At 43.1% G+C, this 21073-nt stretch overlaps 1 protein-coding gene across 4 annotated transcripts in view; it reads right to left on the bottom strand.

Annotated features, from left to right (window-relative positions):
- Positions 1–18742, bottom strand: part of BLNK (B cell linker) — an 82618-nt gene extending 63876 nt beyond the window's left edge. For 2 of the 4 annotated variants that reach the window (XM_027528927.1, XM_027528930.1), the window contains exon 1: positions 18485–18741. In XM_027528927.1, the coding sequence (XP_027384728.1) occupies positions 18485–18531 (47 nt within the window). In that variant the 5' untranslated portion in view covers positions 18532–18741. Of the gene's footprint in view, positions 1–18484 lie in introns of all 4 variants that reach the window. The other 2 variants (XM_027528929.1, XM_027528928.1) reach the window with 2 other exon arrangements.
- Between the last annotated feature and the right edge of the window lie 2331 nt (positions 18743–21073).

The raw sequence follows: 21073 nt of genomic DNA, 5'->3' as shown, positions 1-21073 counted from the left end.
TGCTCCATTCTGGAGCACTTTTTGTCCTCTAGCACAACTTGGAGGATATGCAATAGCAAAGAAATGTGCAACTGGACTGTTTCAGGAGAAGATGCTCTTGAGTTGAACGACAGTTGTTTCACTGTGATAAGCTGTGTGGGGGTGAAAATAGGTAAGGCATAAAGTAGCTGCACTTTGATTATCCCTTTCAGAGATATCCTTGCAAGGCTAGGAGAAGGATAATGGGATCTCAGTGTTCTCATCTTTTAAAGTTGTGAAGAGATAGCCATGCTTATGTTAACAAAATACAATGAAGGACAAAGCTTATCTACACGTATCTACATTTTAAAACAGCATTAATATGTTATTTTTAAGCAGTATGACATTTTCACACTCAAAATAGTGAGCAGGTCATATAAATAATTATTATTCCCTATATAAACCAAGTTGAATATTATATTCTCTCCTTTCCTGTTGTTTTAAATTTTTTTTCAAGCTTTTGGGTTAATATCAATAAATTTAGCTATTTACCAACACACTGGAGTTCTGTGGCCCTGACTGAACCAGGATCTCATTTAGATCCCATGATGTCTTGAGAGAGGAAAGATCATTGTTTGAAAGTTACGAGCAGTTTTTTGTCTTCAAAGAAGAGTTTAGAGGCTTTAGAATCTGGCAGACCAGTGGTTCTCACAATAAACTGCACCAGAATCACCCAGAGTTCCTTGGAAACCCAGAGTTCCCCTCCAACCCCTGGGGTTTCTGATTGGGCAGGTCTGTGGTGGGGCTGGAGAATTTGCATTTCCTACAGGTCCCCAGGTGGCGCTGACTCTACCTGTCGGGAGCCCACCCTTTGAGCACCACTGTGATTGTTGTTGCTGTGATGATCATACCCTTTTCCACTGCAAACCTTTCAGTTGTGCCAAATAAAGCAAATACCTGCTTGCAGAAAATTAAAGTCCTCATTAACCCAAGTGTAGAGTTTCTGGCAGAGAAACTGATTGGTCAGTTGGGTAACCCAATCTGGACGCATGCTTTACTAGATGGTCACTTCTTTACGGGACTTGATTTTTCTCTGTGTGAATTTAGACTACCTGGTGCCTGTGTATTTTTGTTTATTTTATAGTCATATGCTTTTTTCTTGAACCATAGTTTGCAGCAGCTGCAGAGTGGAGATAAAGGGCCTATGTGCCCCTCATGCTGTGCAATAATCCAAAAGCTAGCAGACCTGCTCCCAGCAGAGAACCTGGCTGAGATGTTGCCATTCCTAATACGGTGCTCTAACATGGAAGAACATAGAATGTGGTGCTGTTAGGACTAAGACACAGCCATAGCCCCATCTGTGGGGGATGGGCAGCCTCACTGTCGCTCATCCTGCAGACTCCAGTCTAGAAACTGCAAGTGAGGGAAATGAGGATGTGGTAGACAGGTCTTGGGCTCTGGTATCAGGATGTCTCCTGTCTTCTTTGGGCCTCCTGGTTGCTGGTCCCTCGACTACAGGTTGAGTTGACTCCTAGAAGCACTCATTCTCACCATGCAGAAGCGAGCTGGCATTTGAAGTGTTCTCTGGCTGGGAGCAAAGCAGAGAGAGCCTGAGGTAGGGTCCAGGCTACTGAGTGAAGCCTTGACTAGTAACAAAAATAAATCATTCTTTGTGATGTACTTCCCTTTTCTTATTCCTCAAACTTCAGTGAAGTTTTATTACACATTCATAACTCTCTTAGGACTGTGAGGAAATAAGGGATGGGTCTGTGGCCAGAGGTGGAAGGAGCCCAAGAAATCCAGATGGAACCTAGAGGATGCCATCTGCACCAGGATGGCTCCTAGGAGAGTGGTGAATGGATCTGGAGATAGGCGAGAGCCAGGGGGAAGATGTGGGAGGTACAAGCAGCCTGGGACTCCCAGAATCCCAGGGGCAGGGAGTCTGTAAAAGAGGGATAGGACTGGTGTAATTTGAATGGCAAAAGATAACCATTTTTCTTTTCTTTTTGGACTCAGAAGCAAATAGTGGCTGGTTGCATATGTTGCATAGTTTTTAATTTCTGATGATTTCTGATTAAAAATGTGATATATGTCAAAGAATTCAGTTTGAAAAGACTACCTAAGGTATGATTCCACCTGGAATTTGGAAAAGACAAAACCATAGAGACAGTAAAAGATTAGTGGTTGTCAGGAGTTCAGGAAGAGGGAAGGAAAGATAAGTAGGTGAAACAGAGGATTTTTAGGACAGTGAAACCATTTTGTATGCCACTATAATGGCAGCTGTAAGCAATAGATGGTCATTGTAGAACGAGCTTGGATAGATATTCTCCAGACCGGAAGGTACTCCAGAATTGGTTTTTATTATTGCTGTTGTTGGCGGTTCTGGGGTGTTTTTTCGTTTGTTTTTGTTTTTTGGTAGTGGCAGGGATGGTTGACTGAAAATGCTCCCTAGCATGGCTGATTGGCATGGAAGGAGGGACTGGTGGGATGCAGAGCTCTACTAGAAGCAGGATGGGCATGAAGTTCACTGGAAAGGCAGTTGCATATGGCCAGACCATCAAAGAGTTCTCCAAGTAAAGTCATATTTCATTAATACCTTTCTAATAATTTTTGTTAAATATAGATGATTTGAAAGATGGTATCATCTGCAAGAAGTGCTTTCTTTAAAGTTTTGTAGAAAAAACCCAGAAAATATCTTGTTTTTAGCTCAGTGCACTCACAGAGAACCATGAGAAAGCAAACTTTATGATGTTTTTTCACTGTTTTTCGAGAAAAGGTGGACTGCAAAGCAATGTTTATCTGAGAAAATCCCTATTTAATCTGGATTTAGGAATGGATTAAAGAAGGTTTCATATTCAAGCAACTCTTCACAGACAAAAAGAACAAGGCAAATCCTTGCTCCTTCTTCATCCCCACATCCTAACCTCGAGCCCAGATCTGGAGCTTCATCCTTTCAGTATGCACAGGGCTGGTCCTTCTCCTGCAACCAAGATCCAAGCCTACAGCTTCCCCCTCACACCAGGAAAAAGCTGCCTCTGGCGCTGTGCCTCTCCAGTCCATGCTCTGAAGGCTTGTCAGGGTCTATTCAGCTCATGTTTCTAAAACCCAGCTTTCACCAGGCTGCTCTCTCTTCTAGGGCCTACAGCAGTTCTCCAGTGTCTGCTGAACCAAGCCTGGCTTTTTGTCTTGACCGAGAGTTATTCAGCCTCTCTCTGAACTGCCCAGATGACTGCCTGTGAATTATCTACATCTACTCGGTTGGGTACTCTTAGGACATCTATCTGTGCTCTCCTCACAACTGGCCTGGTATCTCCATCTTATATGTTTCTAAGACCAATTTGGAGTAGAAATCTCTAATGCTTTCTTTGGTGTATATATATAGAGGCAAAAAAAAAAAAATCCAGTCTCTGACCACTTCATACTATGAACAGATTTTTTAAAATGCAGTGATCATCACTAGGTCTGCTTAGCTGACTTCCTCCTTTTTCAGGAGTTTTAATGATCTCACTTATTGACTCAGGACTTATTTTTAAGATGCTACTAGTCACTTTATGGTATATTTTGTTATTAAATTTAATAAGTAATTAAATAATCTGGTGTTCTTGAAATTTCCAACTTTTTTTTCACTTTTTCTCTGACTATTCATCTCCTATCACTAGTTATATCAATTCATATTTAGACAAATTTTACCCTTCTCTTTACCCTCCTGTTCACTCCTACAGCTACAGCCACTGTGATCTCAGGATGATAGACTACGCCAGTGCTCCAACCCATCTTTTCTTAAAAAAAAACTTTTAATTTTATATTCAAGTATAGTTGATAAACAATTCTGTGCTAGGTTCAGGTGTACAGCAAAGCAACTCAGTTATACACATGTATCTACTCCCTTTCAAATTCTCCTTCCATTCAGATTGCCACACAATATTGATTAGTGTTCCCTATGCTACACAGTAGGTCCCTGCCAGTCATCCACTTTAAATATAGCAGTGTGTACATGTCAATCCCAAACCCCCTATTTGTCCCCCCCCTCGCCTGTCTCCCCTGCCATCACAAGTTCACTCTCCCAAGTTTATGAGTCCATTTCTGTTTTGTAAATAAGTTCATTTGCATCATTTTTTCTTAGATCCCTCATATAAGCAATATCACATGATATGTCTCTCTCTGTGTCTGACTTCACTCAGTATGGCAAACTCTAGGGCCATCCATGCTGCTGCAAGTGGGCATTATTTCATTCATCTTATGGCTGAGTAACAGTCCATTGTATATATGTACCCCATCTTCTCTATCCATTCCTCTGTGTTCCCCCATCTTGTCTCCTTCCCTTTAGCCTCTCCCCTTCTTCGGGTTCATTTTCCTAAATTGCTCCTTTTATCATGTCGCTCCACTCATGGATAGTCATTGCTGTCTCCCAGTTTCTTGCAGGATAAGGTACACACTCATTATCTTGGCAATCAAAGGTCTTCAAAATTTGGATACAACTAAACGTTTTAGGGGCTTCCCTGATGGCTCAGATGGTAAAAAATCTGCCTACAGTGCAGGAGACTCAGGTTCGATGCGTGGGTGGGGAAGATTCCCTGGAGAAAGGAATGGCAACCCACTCCAGTATTTTTGCCTTGAGAATCCCATGGACAGAGGAGCCTGGTGGGCTATAGTCCAAGGTGTCACAAAAAGTTGGGCACAATTTAGTGACTAAACAACAACTGACTTGAGGGCAGGGTCTTCCCCTTAAAATTTAATCTTATTTGTTTTATGCAAGACGTGTATTTGTTTTGTTATTCCACAGTATTCAGTGAGCAAACCAAGCAAGGCGCGTGTGGATTCAGAGCTGCTATGACACAAGCCCTGCCTCTGGTGATGTAGGAGGAAGGTCCCTTCTGCCACCATGTCACACGACAGAAACATCTGACCTGTGTCAGACCGAAGGGCAGAGAGAGACAGATGGGGCGGGAGGTGGGAGGTGCAGGTTGCGGGGGGGCATCTCTAATTCACACAAAATAATTTCCCTTTGGATAATTTCTGTCTCAAAACTGAAGTCTGTGGCTACTGACGGTCATTTTGAAACAGAATGCCGCTTTTGAGTGACTGTTCTGTTTTTGCACTCAGCAGCCCTGGTCCTCGCACTAGCGTCCCTCCTCCCCACAGCCTGGCCCAGCTTCCTCCGGGCCAGCCTTCCTGTGGCATTACTGGTGTTATATTTAGATTTGCGAATTCAGCAACCGAAGTCCCTTCCTTCTGGAGACGGTCCGTGGTGAAGCTGGCACAGAAGTTTTGGCAAGTCCTTTCTACCATAGGATACCTCAAGATGCTCCTGAGAGTAAGGTCTCCCCCAGCCCCATTCACAGACGCAGAGACAAGGCCCAGGAGACCCCAGTGCTGGGTTCAGACCACACAGCTCCAAAACTCCAAGTTTTGCCTGTCATCAAGGTAGTCACAGAAGTCTGATGGTGAGAGAGACTTTAGGAATATCCTGGGTCAACCTCCTCTTGGAAGGGAGGACATTAAATTCCAAAGAAATTCTGCCATTGTCCCCAGATTAATTTTGAGGATTCCCCCAGCTCTTTCCCTCACATGCCGCTCCATCCTTTCCGCATGTGGTCCAAGTTTCCTGTTCAAGAACCAGCCTTTCCACAGCAGGGATGTGCCCTCCAGTTTATACCGCAGCCCAGAGCTATGCTTACAAGTCCAGGCCCAGAGAGCCAGGCCAGTGGTCAAATGGATACTCAGTGGCACTGCAGTGAATGCCCGCACTCACTGAGCATGTATTGTGTGCCAGGTCCTTTGCGTGTATTATCTCATCTAGCCCTCACAGCCTGGTGATATAGGTCCTATTGTTATCCCATTTAAAAAATAACCACATAACATTAAATTTATGGTAACTAGTGTTAAGTGAGTGTACAGTCAGTAGTGTATTCACATACACATTGCATCTTCACATTGTTGTGATTATCTCAACTTTTATAGTGAGGAAATACTTGCTCAGAGAAGCAACTTGCCCCAGGTCCTACAACTAGTGAACAACAGAGCTGGGATTAGAAATCAGGCCATCCGACTCCAGAACCCATGCTCTCAACCATCCCTGCGTGACGTGTGCTTCTTTGTCTCAGCTTGGCCCCTCACCAGGGTGGATGGCCAGCTTCAGCATGTGCCCCTTTGGGCACCTTCCTCTCTGTTCCTGGAGAAGGCATCCAGTTCCTCCCCCAGCCAAGGGGTGTTTACTGAGGACACGTGCTCCCACTGCTGCCCTGCTACAAGTCTTCCCTGCTCAACTTGTTGCTGGAAGACTGCATGGGCTCTGCAGGGCTTGTTTCGGTCTTTAGGGAGGGGCAAAGAAGAAAGAGGAAGGGACAGAAGGCAGGGGGAGGGAGAAACAGAGAGGGCAGCACACGCAGCTGGCAGGAAGGAATATGGCAAGGGCTCTCAGGTGCAGACCGTGCTCGGAAGTAGAGTGCCTGGGCTCAGCCGCAAGGAGACCTGGGTACCTATCCCCGTGCGCCCGTCTCATCACCCTAGTCCGAAAGGCCACTTAAGAGTCCTGGAGTGGGGGCATCTGTGCACCTTCTATGTGAGCATCTCACGGCCTGGGTTGTCTCACTAACCACCTAGGAACCAGAGAAAGTAATTTGCAAGTTTCTCCATACACTACCATTTCTTTTTTCCCACTGAGATCTGCAAATACTTTGTGGTTGTCTTTGACGTGTCTAGACGGCGGATCTCGGTTATAAGCAGACAGAAATTGGGCTGACTTGGCACAACCAGGAATAAAGAGGATCCTAATACCCTGAGTCCTTTCCAAAAAAAAACCTCCTGGTGCACTTTACCCTATCAGAGGCAGTTAGGCAGGAGACACACTGCCCTGACATGGATGAGATGACAGGAAAGTAGGTTGAATTCGCTGTACAGAGGTCCTAGGAGATTTGTCCCTTGATGTGACAGCAGAAGTGTCAGGCTCTCGGCTCCTTGATTTTAAGGGTCTGTAGGGATGTAGCACTTTCCTTCATCTCTCTGGTGCTGGCTCTCACTCACCCACATAGCATGGAGGACCTGGGGTAAAGGGAAACTTCTTCCTAGAATATGTGGAAACAGGTTGTGGAAAGCAAAAAAATTCAAGAAGGCACTTGGGTTTGGAAGAGCCCCTGGAGGTCATGTTATCTAACCCCGTCACTGTGCAGGGCTCTGATTTGTTTCTTGTTCTAACCAGGTGCTGACAGCTGGAATTTTGTGATGTTTACAGTCTTTCTTCTAACAGCATGAAAATTATTGTGTAAAGCAGATGATTCTCAAATTTGTAAGACTGCATGACAAGTAATTCTAATCATTTTCAGAAAATTCTGAAAATGTAATTCTGGAAAAGGGGCGTGTTTAAAAGAAAAAATTAACCTTATTGGGGGGAAAATTGAACCTTGGCTGTGTCTACATGTTACACCCCACTTGTCTGAGCAATCATTTCTATAACAAAAAACAAAGATATTTTCAGGGAGTAAATTTTCAAGGAGTGATATTGCAAGAATGGTATTTCTGATACATAAAAAAAAAATTGCCTCAAGCTCATCATTTCTTTGGAATCTGAGTGAAAAAAGTATTGGAAAATATCATATGTAGAGATTAAAGTGGAAGGAAGCATTGTCATTCTTAAATGTTTACCCTACAGGAACATTTATTAATAATACATTTTTTGTGGTGGGGTGGCCACACTGCTCAGCTTGTGGGATCTTCGTTGCCTGACCGGGAGGCTAACCCAGGCCCTCGGCAGTGAGAACGCTGAGTCTCACCACCAAACCGTCAGGGAATTCCCCAATAATACATTTTAAAAAAGTACTTTGACACAGTATCTAATTGGTCAAATGAAATGATCATGTATCCCCATAATATAATATTTTACAGTAAATATGCAAAATAATTTTATTACCAAAAATTCCTCATTCAACTATTTCAATATTCAACTTAGTGAATAGTAAGTAAATTTAGAAAATTCACAGTACTGTGCAATTACCACCACTGTCTCGTTGCAGAACAGTTCATCAACCCAAAAGGAAGCCTCAGACCCACTAAGTAGTTACTAGCAATTTTAAAGCAGATGTTTTTTCCCCTACTTTACTTTCGAGGCACACAAATAGCTTTTGTTTTAATCATGTTAAGAATTGTTTTCATCATTCATCAAATGAATTTGATTCAGTCACCTGGGATTGGTTGGATAACTGTGATAATCTGTTGATAGGATGATAATAGGAAATAAAAAAGTTTTCTGCTGTAAAAAGAGAACTTTGACCATGAACAGGGTGTAAGACAATTTAAGAAGCAAAATAGTCACATACATGTAGAGGGCTCAGTTTTCCAGTGATTTGCTGGTGGTGTTGTTGTTCAGTCACTCAGTCGTGTCCTACTCTTTGTGACCCCATGGACTGCAGCATGACGGGCTTCCCTGTCCTTCACGATCTCCTGTAGTTTGCGAAGACTCATGTCTGTTGAGTCACTAATGTCGTCCAATCATCTCGTCCTCTGTCATCCCCTTCTCCTGCCCTCAATCTTTCCCAGTGTCTGGGTCTTTTCCAGTGAGTCTGCTCTTTGCATCAGGTGGCCAAAGTATTGGAGCTTCAGCTTCAACATCAGTCCTTCCAATGAATATTCAAGACTGAGTTTCTTTAGGGTTGATTGGTTTGATCTCCTTGCAGTCCAAGGGACTCTCAAGAGTCTTCTCCAGCACAATTAAAAAGCATCAGTTCTTCAGCACTCAGCCTATTTTATGGTCCAACTCTCATACCTGCACATAACTAGTGGAAAAACCACTATATGGACTATATGGACCTTTGTCAGCAAAGTGATGTCTCTGCTTTTTAATACACTGTCTAGGTTTGTCATAGCTTTTCTCCCAAGGAGCAAGTGTCTTTTAATTTTGTGGTTGTGGTCAAATTTGCAGTGATTTTGGAGCCCAAGAAAATAAAATCTGCCACTGTTTCCACTTTTCCCCCATCTATTTGCCATGAAGTGATGGGATCGGATGCCATGATCTTCGTTTTTTGAGTGTTGAGTTTTAAGTCAGCTTTTCCACTCACCTCTTTTATCCTGCTCAAGAAGCTCTTTAGGGATCTTCCTGACCAGAGATCAAATCCCGTATTGCAGGCAGGTTCTTTACCATCTGAGCCACCAAGGTGTTTTCAGTTTGGTATTACATTTGCCATTTTCCTTTTTGAAAGTATGTTTTTCATGTTTGTATTTGAATCTACTGTAGTTGTTTGTGCTAAAAATGACTGTTTCCTTCCCACCTAGGATTGGGTATGGTCATTAATATGCCAAACATGTTTAAAAGGTTATTCTTCACCCTGCAGCTTTTTACGTTTTGAACCAAGTAAAGTTGTAAACAACAGCATAGTCAATGAGGGAGGACATTTCTTTCTGCCTTTGAGCTCAGCCCTCTAACCCTGTTGTCCAAGCACTTTAGTTATAGCCTCCCTCGATTTAGGTGTTGTCTCCCTCCTCTGACCTTTCTCACCTTCTTTTCACCACTTTCCTGAACAATGTTCCCTTCTTTCAACTAACAACCATAGATTGAGCCACATCTGTGTGGGAGACAGAAGAGCACAGCTTTCTGCCCCCACGATGAGCTGTTAGATTCTGGCCTGGGTGTTAGTGATGTCAAAGAGCTTAATGCCTGAACCTATTACAGTGATGTTTAATCTTGAGCCAGGACTCTAAGATACTGCTTTATCACAGAAGGAAGTCTCTCTAAAGACACAATTTGGGGCAACAGCAGAGCCCAGGCCAGGAGGGATTTGTGGGACATTCTCAGAACCCTTACTCTCTATTTAATACATTTACGGTTACAACACCCTTATTATGTTATATGGGCTTCCCAGGCAACTCAGTGGTAAAGAATCCATGTGCCAGTGCTAGAGATATAGCAGACATGGGTTGGATCCCTGGGTTGGGAAGATCCCTTGGAGGAGGAAAGAGCAACCCACTCCAGTATTCTTGTCTGGGAAATCCCATGGACAGAGAAGCCTGGCAGGCTACAGTCTGTGGGTTCAAAAAGAGTCAGACATGACTGTGCAACCGAACATGCATTATGTTATTTATTATTATTCTCATTTTCCTGAAAAGCTGAGGCTAAAAAGAATTAAGTAATCTTCTCAGAGACCAAGACCTATGGAGTACAGAGCAAGTAGTCAAACCTAGGTCTGCCTAATTCCAAAATTCAGCAAAAAAAACAAAACAAAACAAAAAAAAACCACCTTTCTGCAGCACTTCTTAATTATACCACATGGTCCTTTATACTTAGTCTATGCATAAGACCAACTCTGCTCTTTTTAATTATGACTCACTCTCAGATTACATGAACTGTTGTGAGAACATTCCTTGAAAAATATATAGTATCACAGGGTACCAGACATGCCTGCGTCAGTGTGAAATTCAAGTTTGGACTTGGAAGCATGTGATAGCATGAAATACTGACAGCAATATTCTGTAGGGCCTCATTGGGATTTCTGACTAGTAAATTACCTGCTTTTTAACTTAAAAAGAGTCTCGGAGAAACATAGAACACAGACTAAGCTAGAATGTTTTACTAGCCAGTAAATAACACAGAAAAAAGAAAAAAAAAAAAAGAGGTAGACATGGTCTGCTCTTCCTCCCTACTCACAGGCAAGCATGGAGGCATAGTTCTAGACTGGGCTTTGTCAGTGTGAGCTTATATAGGCAACATCACATCTCTGGGCATTTTACCTGAGGGAGTACAGAGATGGTTTCTCCATTTTACCTGCCAAGTAAACCTTTCTGATTTGGAGGCTGGGGAGAGGAGGGTATGAGGCTTCTCCACTGATGTTTGTGTCCTAACATATTGCAGGGGGAGCAGGTTCAGCCTAGGCAGCTCATGGAACTTGTGACCATCACTGGCTACATAATTTCCAGGGCCCATTGTAAAATGAAAATACAGGGCTCCTAGTTGAAAATCCAAGACTGCAACAGCAGAGCACTAAAGCAACCATGGGGGCTGTGAGACTGCATGGCACAGGCCTTGAAAACTCAGTGACCTCTGCTGCAGGTTCCCTTCAGGAAGGGTTGAAATCTGGTGGCAATCTAGGATGCCCAGGTAGCCTTCTGGGAGGCAGGGATGCCCTGGGAGTAACGAGCTTCTTTCTCAGGAAAGGGGCAGACAGGGAAGCACTTTTCATCTAGGACATGCAACATGTCCCTAAGCTGGCTTCCATGCTTTGCTGTGGAAATGAGCATTGGAACAGCCATGCTGGACTAAGGGACTACTTCCAATTTGGGGACCTAGGCCATGATGCTGTAAAAGGGTTGTGAATACACCCAAGTGGAAAATCAGTCTACAGATATAGCTGCTGATGGATGACCTTTCAGAAGGGAGATGAGGCAGGACAGGTAGGAGCAGGCAGGTTAGACCGGGAGGAGCAGCTTCGAGGGAGGAGCTGTTGGGAGCAGGTAGTCCCAACTGTAGCACTAAGTACCAGTGTGGGAAGGAAGACATAAGCCTGCCTGCCGAGGGGTGTAGAACTGGGGATGGGAGCACATGGCACAGAAAGAGGCTCAGCCCATAGCAGGAGGGGTGGTTCCCTGAGAGAGGGTGTCCACTGCAGGCCAGGTGACCTGTGTGCCAACGTCAGCTGCTTTCTTGCAATGTGCTAGGGACCCTTAAGGTCGGTGGGACCTGGTGGACAGCAAGCCAGGGTCACACTTCAGGGTTCACAGCTCCTTTGATCTTGAGGCAGGTCCTTGATGGGGGCTGGAATTCCACCAATCTGCAGGGGGGACCCATTTCTGGAACAACGAGTGTGCCATCCTCTTAACCTCTAATCGTGTGCTTGGTTCCTGTAGGCTAAGAAAGCCCAGCAAGTACATGGAATGAGAAAACTGAAGCTGTTACAGAGAGCTTAGATATCAACACCTAAAAGAGCAAAGAGAGATGCAAGGTCATTTTAAAGAAGCAGAATGATTCCAGGTCAGTTGAGATTTAAAGGACTGGCAAATCCAAATCACAAGGCAAGGCATGCAGTGTGTCTGACGGGGAGGCAGTGGTAGCCCCAGAGAGCACCAGCCCACAAAACCAGAGTCTACCTGATATTTGTCCTAGATCTCATGGGTTCCACTCAAGTTGCCCAGTCTACTTAAAGAGGTAGAAACAGAGTATTCCAAGGTTGACCTGATGTCTGGAAATCTTTTCCTGCTTTCATTTTTCTACTTAGGAGAGAACAATATATGCTTCAGTGATTCATGTAGTTCCTGGCATCTAGCTTTGTTTGACACTAAAAATTCTTTTTTCAAAAACAACTCATTGACATACAGACTCAAGAACTTCTGGACTTTCTGCTTGGCAACCACTGACCCAGATCATCCCAGACAGAGGAAAATCAGTCCAGCAAGCAGAGGCCACATCAATGGCAAAGATACTATTATATATTACATATTCTAAACTTCATATATTATATATAATTTATATATTATAATTTATAATATATAATTTCTATATTCTATATTCTAAACTTTAATACATTCTGCACTCTAAGTATATACAAGTGAATCTGTGCTTCTCATTCTACATAAATTTCATTCCACTTGATTTGAATCAGAGTTTTCCAACTATAGCACTGTTGACATTTTTGTGCCAGATAATACTTTGCTGTGAGGATTACTCTGCACAGCTCAGGATGTTCAAGTGTCCCTGGCATCTACCAACTACATGTGAGCAGCAACCCCATCCGATATGTGATTGTCAGATGTCCCCTGGAGGGCAAAATTGTCCCTGGTGGAGAGCCACTGATCTAAATGATGCAGCTATGTCTGGGGGAAGGGCAGGGTAAGACAGCTTCTATGGGGTTTATTAAAAAGCCAAAGAAAAGCCATCAAGTGTTTCAATTTCTCTATAATAAGGCATTACTTAATTTCTTTTTTTTTCCTTATTCATGTTCTTTAACAAGCCCAGATGCCTTGATGTCATCACAGGAGGGCAATAGTAAGATCTTCTTTGAAACTGCACCAAATAAGTAAATTCTTCACAGAACAGATGAGCTTAATCATCTGTGGGGAAAAACCAAGAGATTATAAATGTGTGCCTCAATATTTGGGTACCAGCCCAATCTCTTCCTATCCAGTGATGTAAGAGGCAGGGCTGGAATGTGATTGTGGCTCAGTTCTCGGAAACCTAATTAATTATATCGTAGCCCATTTGGGAACATATTCAAGAGGAAGGAACTGTTCAGCCACGGCACACATTGCTCAGATGATCATTGGATCCAGGAGAGAGGGCACATTGAATTTGCAGACTCTGGTTTAGTGTTTTCCTGGCACAGCCCAGATGAGAGTGGGTGAGAAAGAGTACCTTGAGGTTTCCTAGCTGATGGTCCTGAAATCCACAAACACTAAGCAAATTTCTAATGTGGCTCCCATATAGCTTGCCCATGAGAAGAAAGAGACCTGTCTGAGAATTCCGTCCATTGGTAGGACACAAGTTAGTCCAGTTGAGCAGGTTCTCAGTAGAAATAATGCAGGTGAGCAGTGGGAAGAGAACAGGGAATCATACTTCCTGGCAAGTTTGTCTTATCTCTGACATTAGATGCTGTGCTTCCTCTGTGATCTCTCATATCAGCACCTCTGACCTAAAACTTATAAAAGAATGATAAGAGCGATGTCCCAGACACACTTATATTCAGGCTGTGCTCTGTCCACCATGATGAGCCCCTGGGCATCTTCCTGCTCTGCTTGCCACTCCAGTTTAAAGGGGGTTGGATCTACTACCATGAGTAGGAAGAGACATAACAAACAGTCGCTTGTGAAGGGTGGGCTGAAGTACTGATTGTTGTGTTTACTTTTTCTTACTTGTTATACCGACCATATGACAAATATTCTGCGTACTTTAGCCCATGTCTTCAGAACACACCTGTGAGGAAGGTATCTCTAGTTTTATTTGACATTTGAGGAAACTGAGGCTTAGAGAAGTTGAGTGATATCATCAGGACCCATAGCTAGTAGTTGGCAATTGGAACCCTTCCCTTTCGGGCACTGGTTGCTTTGTCCTTCTAAAATACATGATAGCTATCTTCTAGATCATGTATCTGGATGCTGTCTAGTTGAATCCTCTGACCCCAGTGTTCAGAGTTGGACACTTTTCAAAGAGTTTGTAAGAAAAGTGTTTGAAAGTATTTTGAAAACTATCTCAAATAAGTTGATCATTCCATCAGGACATAGTTCCTGAAGGTCATGGGATGAAATGGTAGCCTCAGAAGATGTAACATTTCAAGTATGGTTTTCATGCCTAAAGGACCACACAGCATTCAGAGCTGAGAGGGACTTTGAGAATAATCAGATCCAAACTTCTCATTTTGTGGCTAGGGGACACAGGGGTGATGAAGACCTATCCAGGAAGGGGTGGTAGAAAATGAAAGAAAAGGGCATGTATGGAAGTATCATGAAATAAAGACTGGAGGGTGTGGTAGGTGAGTGGAAGTACAGAGGGCAGGATGAATCAGACTTAGGGTTAATGGTGACACCATTGACAGAAACAGAGAGGGCCACAGAGGAAGCTAGTGACGGAAAGGTGAAAAGAAGATAAATTTGCTTCTGAAGAAGTGAACTGGAAAAGTTAAAGTTACTGGAAACTCCAGTTAAGGATTCCAAGACCTGAGAAGAAAAGTCATGTCCCAGGATCTGTCAAATAGGATCTCCAAGTGAGAGCCCTCGTTGTGAGACCCAGACACCCATGACAGGGCTCTGTCATGCTTGACAGTTTATTAGCCATTTAGATGAAGGCAGAGAAAGGGTGTTTGTCACGTCTACAGTCCATGCAAAGCTAAATGCCACAGATGTCAGAATCAACAGGTAAAATAGCCAAAATAGCTAAAAAGAAGAACTGAAACTGACATGAAATTTATCAAGGATTCACGTAAAGTGCTCTTTTTCTGTTCAGAAAGTCAATCGCACACCTATAGAATTAATAAGAATAACAATAGAGGTACTAAATAACCATCATTTTTCCATTCAATAGGTATTGTGTGCCAGGATCTCTCAAATCCTTGCTGCAGCCCTTTGAGATTGGTGCTATTATTATCTCTATCTTTTTAGCTGAAGAAGCTGGGACCAGGAAGTTTAAGTACAGTTTCCTAAAGTCACACATATGTTAATTTGACTGAAAAATACCATATTCTTACACCAATAAGATAAGGACTAGGGAGACGTGGCTTATCTGTGCCTGTGTCAAAGACTTTTCGCATTTGTAAAAATAAGTGAAAATATATTTGTGGCGGCTAGAAAGAAAAATGCACAAGCACAGGTGGTGAGCCAAACTCAATGTTTTGTGCAGCCTGGATGGGAGGGGAGTTTGGGGGAGAATGGATACATGTGTCTGTATGGCTGAGTCCCTTTGCTGTCCACCTGAAATTATCACAACATTGTTAATTGGTTATATCCCAATAGAAAATAAAAAGTTAAAAAAAGTATATGTAAAACATAAAAAGTCCTTCACAAACTAGTTTCACTAACTTGAAAGAAATATAGTCAGTGTGATTCAGGATTGTAAATGTCAAAACGTTTACCCAGAACAGTAATATTTTTGTGAACAGGAATATTTACTGTGGAAGGATTGAGACTTCAGGTCTGAGGTGCTTTTCTGGTGGTATTGTTAGCTTATAAAATCCAGGGAAAATCATGGCTGAGAATCAACTAAAAGATTTTGTAAGTTTTTGGATTCCCATGAACAGAGAAACCAACTTCATGTAGTACCTCAAGGGGAGAAAAAAATAAAAAATCTGTGCTCACACATTTCTGTGGTCACGTATAGCGGAGCCACTTCGCTTTTTTCAACTCTTCAGTAGTAGGAACTCAGCCTTGACTATTCATCCCCAGCTGTCCATATAAGAAGGTCCATCTGGAACCTTCTCATTCTCCTTCATTTTGAGACTCTCCTCTTTCTTTCCAATCTGTCCTGCCCTCCTTTCCTGATTGATTCTGCTTTTCCTTCCTCCTGGTCACTCCTTCTGCCTCTAATCTCTTTTCAGCCCTAGATCAAGGTCATCCCTTTTACACTCCCTCCACCCCAGAAGGACACTCACTATCTCTCTACTTTTCTGGCTAATGATTTAAGCAAAGTATGTTTAAGTGTTGATAAACCTAAGAGTATGAACTCCGCTGTTCACTTATACTGTTATTCAATGCCAAATAATTGCACGGTTGTCAATCTTCTGAAGTGTTGTTAACCAGTCAAGACAGAGGATGCGAACCAAAAGGATCAAGAATTCGTTTACCTACGCCTGGCCATCCCATCTAATTACAGCAAGTATTTGAAATGGTGCTTCAGGTTCGTTGTGTTTACAATTTCCTTTCTTTGAAAAGTTCCACATCAACAGTGCACACTTTATCAGAACAGGTCAGTTCTGTAAAAACAACTCAGTCACCAGTTAGGGGGAGAAAAGTTACTTCCGCCTGAGCAGATGGATGTAGGATATGATTATCCACAATACAGTTTCAGCTTTCCACCCTCCCATCTGTGGTTGCATGTTGTCTCTTGATAGCTCTGTGGCAAAGTTGGACTTCGTCCCTGAGGGAGCAATTATAAAGTGATTTAGGTTCTATTGCCCTCCTTTATTTTAAATCTTATCTGGATTTCCTGAAGGAAGTTCTAAAACTTAGTACAGTCCTAAGTGATGGAATATCCTTGAAAAGGACCTTCTAAACCTTCTTGTTCCTTTGGGAGAAACCCTCAGAGTTTCTTGGTCATGTCCTTCCTTCTCTCTCCCTTCTCACTGCTCTGTCCCAAGGCCAGGCCTGCAGCTTTAGAGGCTTGGGTTACTTAGCTGTCCCCCTCTCACTGAGCATCCTTGACAACCTCCCTTAAGCCTGTTGGCATGACACCTGTAACAGTGTAAACTGTTCTCCAGCTCTGTGCGGCCAGAGCCCTCACAATCCTTTGTGATATGGCTGCACCCCACGTGTCTAACCTCATCAGGAGCTTCTGGTCCCACATGCCTACTCTACAGCCTGTGTTGGTAAGGAAGTCCTCACCATCCTACAAACGGACCTACTCAAGTCCAGCTCCAAGCCTCCAGTCCCCCGACTTCTTTTTATCTTATGTGCCTCTCAAAGACTAGCTCTTTATTTATTTTGTTTTATTGAGGTAACATTGGTTTATAATATTATGTAAGTTTCACATTTACAACCTTATCTTTCCTACTTCTATATACATCATAGTGTGCTCACTGCCAAAAATTTAGTTTCCATCCGTCACCATACACTTGACTTCTTTTACCCGTTTCAGCCCCCCACCCCGTCCCCTGTTCCTTCCCTTCTGGCAACCACTACTTGGCTCTCCATATTTATATGTTCATTTTTATTTGGTTTGGTTTGTTCATTTACTTTGACAAAGCCTAATGCTTGATGCATCTTCTCTGTTAAAACATCTCTGGCTACTCCGATTCATTTCTTACACCCACTGAGTCACTTACTACTTGCACTATTTTATCTGCCCCCTCCCATGATGGTGTAGCAATATGAGACCAAGGGCAAGACTTTCTTGTCTCCCATTAGGGCCGATCATACAGCAGCACTTACCAACATGCCCTTAAAGGGACCGACTGCAGCCATGCTGCCTCCTGATTCTAGACCAGCAGTTCGTTTCAAACTATCATTTACCAATGGCCTACCAGGTATATAACCCATATTATAACTGTCAAGGACTGTCCCTTGGCCATTCCCAGGCTAACTGCCCTTAAATTCTGTCTCAACAACCTTAATTCTGTAGCTCCTTATCATTTATGATAACTTCCTTGCTACACGTGTCACAACAACCCATGAAAAAATGAAGTTCAAATGGTAGCTGAAATATAAAACACTCATTGAACACCTAAAAGTTCCTGTGTCCAAAAGTCTTGGTATTGTTAAATGCGACAAAAAGAAAATCTTCAAAATAAAAATTTGGAAAGTCTTTTTTTTTTTTTTCCATAGCTCAGAGGAGTTTCTTGATTCTTGCCCCTTTGGTCACGTCTGGTTTATTTATTCTTCCTAAGTGGTTTATTTAATCTTTTTATAGATAATTGTTGCACTGACATGAAGGCACTTGAAAAATAGATCTAATCTCCCCCCAAACACTTGTGATATACAGCCACAAAATAAATGAGATAGTAAAACTATAATGAATACAAATCATTACAACAATCTTTAGCATTAAATAGAAATCCACAATGAAAACTTTCAGTACTCAGATTAAATCAAACTTTTTTAAAGAAAAGCTTGTGTTTAAAGTCTCCAAGCTGACCACTGGTAGAATCTAAGCCCTTGGCTTTTCTTTTTTTATTGTCTCTTCAAAACTTTACATTTTAATCCACCACTGGCAAAGCCAGCTAAAATAAGCCCACTTGTTCCTACACATTTCTTTAAAAACACAGTGCACTTCCCTATCGCAATTGACACTCGGCTTTCTTAGAACAAGCAAAGTATCCCAGCATTTCAGTATTTCTGATATGCTGTAAAATCATTGAAAAAAAAAAGGAGAAGAAGAAGGAAGAGTATTGGATGGCAAAAATCTTACCTCAACTTCTGACTGGCGGGGACAGTTATTTTATTAAGCTTATCCATTCTTTTTGTAACTATACAAGTCACAAATCACTGTCCAGTGGTCACGTCAGCAGTCCCTGGCCGTCCTCGGGAGTAGCATGGTAAGCCTGTGATCGCAAGGGTCCCAGACACTTGAGTCTGATTTCTGAGAGTGCAGGCTGCTGGCAAACACCTCTGTACTAGGGAGAAGTAAAACTTGCTCGAGCACATAGTCAAGTTTCATGTTTCTACATAATCATGTGATCTGGGTAGCCAGCCAGCTTGGCTGATTACTCTACATTGTGTAAACTTTAATAGTGAAACCTATTGGACATGCAAATTGCCTTTGAGCTGCTTTCTTTTATAACCAGATTTGTAACCAGGTCAGGGCAAGCTTCTGACTGGTCACTACTTCCTGTTGTCCTGAACACAGATAGCCCTTGTTTTCAGCAGGTGTCATGCTGTCCCCTTCCTGGGCTCAAGGAAAAGCAGAATAATCATTTCCATCTGAAAGTCTCTTTGGGACTTCCTGCTCATTTGCCTGAAGTCGTGGATAAGCTTTTCCACTTAAAGGATCATTCTACGAAAATGGCATTTTTGTGCAGTTTCTCTTCGCTCTGCTCCCCCACATATTTTAAAATAAATATCAAGTGGTAACAGTTTACTTCAAGACTTAGAATTTAGTTATCCTGAAGATCTACATAAAATGGGAAGACAATTCTCTAGGTATGGTCATTAGGGATAGAGACAGGAGATCTGGGAAAGGGGAGAGGTTGTCCACCGTACAGTGTGTGGGCACCTTATCAGATTGATGGTGTCGGGAGGTGTGCTGACATCCAGATGCTATCAAACAAAATCAAGTCAGCTGAGAACAAATCTAACAACCTCCCAACAAGGCTATTCTGACATCAGGCCACTGGGAGGTCCCCTGAAGGGCAGGTGCCACTTTCCTCACTGCCTTTGTCCCCTCCTGCCCTCATCCCCTGCTCACTTTCAGCCCCTTACCAGACCCAGTGATGGCCAGACATGGGAGCAGTAGGGGTACCCCGGAACGGTGAGGGGAAACACACGTGCATGGGCTGAACCCATCCCAAGGGGTCCACTTCCCTCCTGGAAGACTTGACAGTTCTTTTTTACCTCTTCTGAAACTTTCGAACGTGTCTGTTCAAAGAGCAGGAGGCAGTTTCGTGTCAGGGAGGAAGAAAATGAGAAAGACGTTCCCTTTGTACCTGGACACTCTTCCCTGTCTCCAGCAGGAATGCTCTGCTCATCTTTACGAAGTTGGCATATGTTTCCCACATGTATCCAGGTAACCAGTCCTCTCCTGGGCCTGAAGAACACACAGAAAGGGCCGAGCAGAGCGATCCCTGTTACCTCCCTTGTTACAGACCCAAGGTCTGGCTGAAGATAGAGGGAGAAAAGGGAGGAAGAGGCAAAAAACAAGAGAGCTGGAGGAAAAGGGCGGGGCGCGGGGGGCGGGGCGGGAGGAAGAGGCAGAAGAGGGGAAAAAAGAGAAGGAGGACGGTGAGGCAGCAGTGGCAGTGGGAAATGGACGTGGTAGATGTATCCCTTTCCTCCTGTGCTGCTTCTTTGTCCACACAGAGGTTCTGTATTTCTCCAGGTAAATCTTGATTGTTCGCATTCATGTACTGCCTCTGGATTTCTAGCTCAACCCGATGGTCAGGAGCAGAGTCCTCAGGGCTATTGAAGGGTGGGGCCCTTCTGCCCAGCCAAACTATGGAATTCGCCAGGCTAGTAAGAGAGCACATCATCTTTCATGAGAAAAATATAAATGCTTGACTCATCCAATTGTTTATTTCCCCCCAAATGCAGCTCAGTTTTCTTGCAGTGTATCTCAGAGGAGTTCTGGATCTTCGTCCCTCCTCTCCTCACAGTTCTTAACTGAAAGGAACCAGTAGACCAGGAGGGTGAAGGCACGTAGAATGTCATCAGGATCAGGGAAAATGAGCTCCACTGAATGGGATGGTAATCGTCTCGTTCCTTCTCTGTTACTGTAAAGTGCACTCCATGGGCTGCTTTGCTCTCAACCAACAACTCTGTTCAGCACCTGGGCTGGCAACTTATTTCCCCAGAGAAGAAGACCAAGGGCAAGAGTTACACTTCTGCTTTTTCTTTTTACAGCCACTTGTCTTTCTTCTTTTTACTGTGTCTAGTCTGACATGATAAAAATGAGAGTCTGCTTTTCCAGACTGGACATTTTATCCCATGTGGTATGTAGCGTGATAACCATGATGTTCCAAACTGGCAGAACTGCTGTGCGGCTACAATCAGCTTCCCATGAATGTCAATGCAAGCATGGAAATGGAAGACACCAGATCTTAGCTGGTAACTTGTGAAGAGAATGAGACCACACGACATGGTTTCTTTCCATAGCACGTGGAGATCGACAAAGCATGATAAACATTCAGTCTCGATCTACACAGCACAGTGAACATGAAAATTAATTAATTACTATTAATAGATGAAAATGGATAGTACCAACCTTAAAGAAAATTTGGAACTCCTATACATTGTGGATAAAAATATAACTAGGTACGATCACTTTGGAAATAGCTTAGTATCA

The sequence above is a fragment of the Bos indicus x Bos taurus genome, chromosome 26 (assembly GCF_003369695.1).
Source record: "Bos indicus x Bos taurus breed Angus x Brahman F1 hybrid chromosome 26, Bos_hybrid_MaternalHap_v2.0, whole genome shotgun sequence".
In the NCBI taxonomy this organism is placed as follows: Eukaryota; Metazoa; Chordata; class Mammalia; order Artiodactyla; family Bovidae; genus Bos; species Bos indicus x Bos taurus.
Note: the sequence above shows the minus strand (reverse complement) of the source record. Positions and strands in the feature narration are given on the sequence as shown.